General features: G+C 40.6%; 1 protein-coding gene across 1 annotated transcript in view; it reads left to right on the forward strand.

Moving 5' to 3' along the window:
* The window catches only part of FIG4 (FIG4 phosphoinositide 5-phosphatase), a 131,967-nt gene extending 126,167 nt beyond the window's left edge, over positions 1–5,800 (forward strand). The window contains exon 23 of the mRNA XM_004605717.2: positions 3,876–5,800. Coding sequence (XP_004605774.1) covers positions 3,876–4,053 — 178 coding nt within the window. The 3' untranslated portion in view covers positions 4,054–5,800. The remainder of the gene's footprint in view (positions 1–3,875) is intronic.
* Positions 5,801–6,000: the final 200 nt, after the last annotated feature.

Below are 6,000 nucleotides of genomic sequence, written 5' to 3' on the forward strand. Positions count from 1 at the left end.
TGGGTGTTGGGGAAAAAGAAGTGATAGAGATATCATGGCAAATATTAAAATACAGGAAGGATCAATAGTGATAAATGCTATCCAGAGACTTATGCTTAAGAAGAATATATCTGTTTGATAGAAATTTCTATACTGATGGAAGTGTTCTTTATCTGCACTGTCCTGACACAGTACAGAAACAACTATCAGACACTTAGTGTTACTGAGAAACTAATTTTAAATTGTATTTAACTTTAATTTGTCTAAATAAGTTAATGGCTGCTATGTTAGGTAAGCAGTTTAAGTACTACCTTTTAGATTTAGTTGTTTTAGTAGTAAACATAGTTATCTTGGTTATTAAAATGAAGAAGCAAACACATTCTTACTGCATCTGTCATCATATTTTAGTAGATTTATGACTAGGCTTCCGTGATTGAGTACCTTATTGGAAAGATAAAAATAACCTAATAAGGGGATTCAAGAGAAGCAGTAAATGATCACACATGCACCTTAATTGTTAGAGTGTACTCTGTTTGACTTTGTACTTATCCTAATTATAGTTCTCTCTCAGTCAGTAGTAGAAGAAGCAATAAGGCAAATGACTTATTCATGTTCATCGTGTCCAAATAAGGTGGGCTGTGATGGTCTATAAGGTGCTTTGGATGGATCCTGCAACTCCATTATAATCAACAAAGTACATGATGTGAAAACAAAGTCCTTGGAGGAAAATTGTCATAAAAGCAGAATAGGCTAGGGACAGGCAGCATGGCTAAAGGAAATCAAAGATAAAAACTTCCTGTTGTTAAGTAAATTCTGGGGTTATAACATATGGAGTAGAATAGTTAATAATGAACTGGAGTGACAGCACAGTGGGTAGGGTGTTTGCCTTGCACACGGTCAACCTGGGTTTGATTCCTCCGTCCCTCTCAGAGAGCCCAGCAAGGTACTGAGAGTATCCCTCCTGCATGGCAGAGCCTGGCAAGCTACTCGTGGCATATTTGATATGACAAAAACAGTGACAACAAATCTCACAATGGAGACGTTACTGGTGCCCACTCAAGCAAATTGATGAACAACCAGGACAACAGTGCTACTGTGCGACAGTGCTATGAACATTGCTGAGAGAGTAGAACTTAAAGGTTCCCATCACAGGGAAAAATATGTTACAGCGGTACATGGTGATGCATATTAATTATGAGACTTTCTGGGGTGGTCTTTCTTCAGTGTGTGCAAATTGCAAACCATTGTGTTATGCACCTGAAGCCAATCTAATAACTATACTTCAGTAAAAGGAAATAATAAAAGTTAAGATTTAAAAAAAAGAGGGGGGTGGGATGGGGGGACAGCATGGGGAGGGAGGGAGGGACACTGGGGCCATCGGTGGAGGAGAATGGGCACTGGTGAAGGGATGGGTATTTGAGTATTGTATAACTGTAACACAGGCACGAAACTCTGTAACTGTACCCTCACAGTGACTCATTAATAAAAAAATTAAATTAAAAAAAAGAAGGGTGCCCTAGGAAGGGAGATACATTTGGTTGTTAGAATAACTGACTAAATTTTCTGCGAGTACCACATGGGATTTGAGATATGTTAACCATGGTGCTAAGCATAAAAAAGGCATGAGCTATTTAATATATGGAAAAGTATCACATATAAATATCTGAAAGTATTCAGTGTCCTCTGGCAGTCTACCATTTTCCAACAACAAATCACTGTGACATGACTAACTTCGCAAAGCATTTCATCCTAATCAATTAAACTGTTTCTTGTCAAACCAGCATATGTTTCTACTATGGCTACTCCACATGTGTTAAGTCAGGAGGTTAAAAAAAAAAAACAAACAAACCCTCAATAAGAATTGAACTGGGATTCAAGCATTAGTTCTGCATCCAAGCATAAGATATGGTTATCATCAGACCTTGTCATAGTATAACCAAGTAGCAAAGAGTATCAAAGAGCAACAAGAAGAATTTTCATTAAAAAATCTGCAGCATGTCTAATGAGTTTATGCCCAAGTGTGTCTCCTGTGGATGCAGCTAAGGTAAGGCTATATCTCTGTCCCTCAGTGCTTGAGTACCCCAAGCAGCAGCCCATAAATGAATCATCCAAATCTAAATAAGACTGGAACATTCCAGGAGGGAAAAGTTAGAGGTCTCCAGGAAAAAGGCAATAAGTTTTGTAGTTAAAAAGAAATGAGCTATTAAAAGTTTAATATTTTACCTCCAAGCAAACCAGTAGCATTTATGTTAGGGGTAACAGTTCTCTCCCTTATAAGACTATAAGAAGAAGCTGACAAAGAAATAAAAGTCAGCCCCACCATTTATGACTAGGGGAAAAAAAAGGGATTCTATTTATTCCAGCATGAAAATGGAGTCAGAGACCAGCTGTCTCTACTGGAAGGAACCAAAGAAAGTGGCCTCCGAGTTTTTTCATGTCCCTTTGAGTTTTGGGCTGGTCTTCTTGTCTAGAAACAAAGTGCGGTCTAAGGGAGTTACTCTGTAGGGCACTTGTTTTATAAATGGCTTACTGTGGTTCAAGCCCCAGGACCCCATATAGTCCCCTGAGCAGTGCTAAGTGTGGCCCAAAACCAAAACAAACAAACCAAAAACCCACCCAGCAAGAACAGCAAAAGAACCCAAGGGACTTTACCTTGTGACTATGAACACAATAAATTGTGATAACTCACTACCTTTAGACCAAACGGAGTATGGATACTCTTCAATAGAGAAATTCTTGGGTGCTTTACAAATCAGCCCAGATGGGAGGATGTGCTTATTACAGATCTACAACCCATCCACCAAAGTCTAAGGTCTGATGTGTTTCAGAATTCAGACATTGGGGGTGTTAGCATAGAAGATGTTACACACATCTTACAATAGCATCCCTAGTATGTGGTGAGGTCAGGTCTGGTAGAGAAATGCACTCATATTCACATCAAGTGGAATGAGTCTGTCAGTTCTGGTTCAGACACGTCATCAAAATGAGTTTCATTTGTATCCTAGTTTGCCACCAGAGTCATGTTTGGTGACTAAAGCTTTAGGATCTCAAAATCTCACACCTGTAATTGTTAGCAGTTCCATTTACTGAATGCCTAAAGATTCCAGGCACTACACTAAGGGGCCACTTTATACATACATATTAACATCTAAGAAGGAATTGACATGTAAGGTAGGAATTATTAATATCCCTACTTCACTGTTTCTCAAATAGGGGCCAAGTGAGGCCCTAGGAGATTTCAAGGGCCACAGATGAACATTGTAATAAATGGGGGGTGTGAGGGGGGGGCTCACAGCCCAAAGCTAGGAAAGCCATTGGGTGTGCCAGGGGAGAGCTTCAGAAAAGGGCCTTGGTTGTAAGATGGTTGAGAAACTGGCCTACTTCCCTGAGTCCTACTGAACCTTCCCTTAGGAAAAAATTATCAGGACTCAGGGATGCAGCTGGGAAACAAAGCACCTGCAATTCCTCTCCCAGAAACCACCCCATGCCAACTGTGATCCTTATTGGCAGTGCCTTTGGGGGTCTCTAACACCAGAGTGGCAACCCTGATCATCATGACACCAGCAAAAGAGAAAGGAAGAGGAAAAGATAATCATGAATGAATGTGTTGTTGATAGAAGAGAAAAAAAACTGTAGCCACTATGTGCCAAGGGAAAGGAGCCAAGAGTGGATAATTGTCACCTCGGTTTAGAGAGAGACATTTGCCAGGGATGCCCCACTCCTCCTAGAGCGAGTGCCAGTCCCTCTCTGTACTCCGGAGAGAGGAGGAAGCCAGCCAAGCACAGCCAGGGATGCCATTCTCACCACTCATCACCACTCAGCCCACCAGCACCTCTTAATGGTTGGAGAACACAGCCCGTTACTTCTCACTCTTGTCCCATCTTCTCTTTTCACAGAGCACCCATCTCTGCCTTCTCACAAGACAACATCTATGAAGTACAGCCTCCCAGAGTAGATAGGAAGTCTACCGAGATATTCCAGGCCCACATTCAAGCTGGTCATGGTGCCATGCAGCCCCTTGGGAAGGAAGACACCGCCTTGTACCGAGAATACATCAGGAACCGCTACCTGTGAGGGACAAGCCAGACCTCCCAAGCAAGCCTCATCCATTGCCATTGTCACCTCAAAAACTAATTTCCCAGCAGCCTGTGATGACTACAGATCTTCCTCTTTGTGGTGATTTCCAAGTTATGGGTAATAAATGCCTGGATAGTTTGGTGTCATTGCCTTTGCTTCCTTCTAGAAATGCTTTGTTTAGGAGAGTGGTCAGTATAATATCGTATATCATGTCAAAAAGTTAACATGGGACCATAGTGATAGTACAGCAGGCAGGGGGCTTGCCTGCATGTGGCCAACTCAGGTTTGATCCCAGCATCATATATGGCCCTCCAAATCATGCCAGGAATTATCACTGAGTGTGGAGCCAGAAGTAATGCCTGACCACAGCCCAGCGTGGTCCATAAACCAAACCAAAAGAAGTTAACATGTTGGGGCTGCTGTCAGCACTGCAATTTGTGCTAATTAAATCAGAGCCAAGTGTGAACCATCCTGGGTGGTACATCCTGGTTCAATGCATTAAAGAATATTTATTGAGCACCTGCTGTATGCCAGACACTCGAGTATAGCTTGGGAATATTTTAATAAGAAAAACAGGTCAAATAATCCCTCTGGTGTAAAATTGTTTTTTTTAAATAGTTGACATTTCAAAAAATTATTCTGTTGGTTTTTATGTTAACTTTGTGTCTTGATCAAAGATTTATTACTTTGAGAACTTTTGGTTTTAGGAAATAAGCATTGAAATATTTATAGACAAAAGGGCAAGATGTCAGCCGACTGCTCAGGAAAAAAGAAAAAAATGATAAAGAAAGTGGAGCAAAGTATGAATAATCAGCAAATCTGGGAAAGAAAATACAGGAGATCTTTGAACTCATAATTCTCTATAAATATGAAATCGTATATTAAAAACCCAAACATTAACTATTTATCACTTTGTTCTGTACTGTAGAGTTGTACCACATGGTTTGTCATCAGTGTCTGTAGCTGACGTGTCAGGTACTTCCTTGTAGAGCTTTTGCTCTCTGTTCCCTTGGGTATAGACACGGACAGACAGACAGCTTCTTATATTTTGACAGCCGAGTATATGAGTTGATCTTCTTGTCTCTGCCTCTTTGTACAAGTCGCATCATTCCCCTTCCTTTTAAAATAAAGGGGAAAAAGAAAAAGCCATCTAATGTGAGAAGGAAAATTGATCCACTAAATGATCTTTAAAATATCACAGCCTGAGATCCCAGGATTCAATTGAAGGTCCTCTATTGCAAATAATAGTTAAATCCCTAATATGCAGATGTTTCCCCTGGTAGAAGCCCCCACCAAATATCAAAATTAGATAATGGAAGAATCACAAGCAAGATTTCTTTTGCAGTCAAGAACAATAAATCCTACCTCAGCCGTTTTGTGTTGTTTAGAGGTAACATCTGTATAATATGCTCGGGACTCTTAAAAGATGGTAAGTGGATAGTTGCTGTGAATGCAGTGGTTATAGTGGTGGTTTGCAGTTGGTGGTTGTGTCAATGGTGGGATAATTTTTTCGTTTTTTGTTTTTTTCCAAAAATTTTATTTTATTAAAGCACCATGTATTTCAAAGTATTCATAGTTGGGTTTTTGACATGCGGTGCTCCATCATCAATCCACCAGAGTCCACTTCCCTCCACCAGTGTTCCCAGGTGCTCTCTTCTGCCACTCACCTTGCTCCCAGCCTTAGCCTGCCATCTTGACAGGAACCTTTAAATTTGGTTATTAAAGTTTGGGACTTGCAATTTCAGTGTTATTGACTCTGTAGTTTTGATTTAGCTTTATCATTCCTTAACACCACCGAATTGTGAACCTGAATCCCCCTTGACCCTCGCCCTGTTGTTTCTTACCTTATCTCTATCTCTTTTCCACTTCCCCTTTACTCTGTTTCTTTCCTTCTCCTTCCTATACTCTGGGTGATCTAGGCTTCCCCTACCCCACCTTTAAACC

Source organism: Sorex araneus, chromosome 4 (assembly GCF_027595985.1).
Source record: "Sorex araneus isolate mSorAra2 chromosome 4, mSorAra2.pri, whole genome shotgun sequence".
In the NCBI taxonomy this organism is placed as follows: Eukaryota; Metazoa; Chordata; class Mammalia; order Eulipotyphla; family Soricidae; genus Sorex; species Sorex araneus.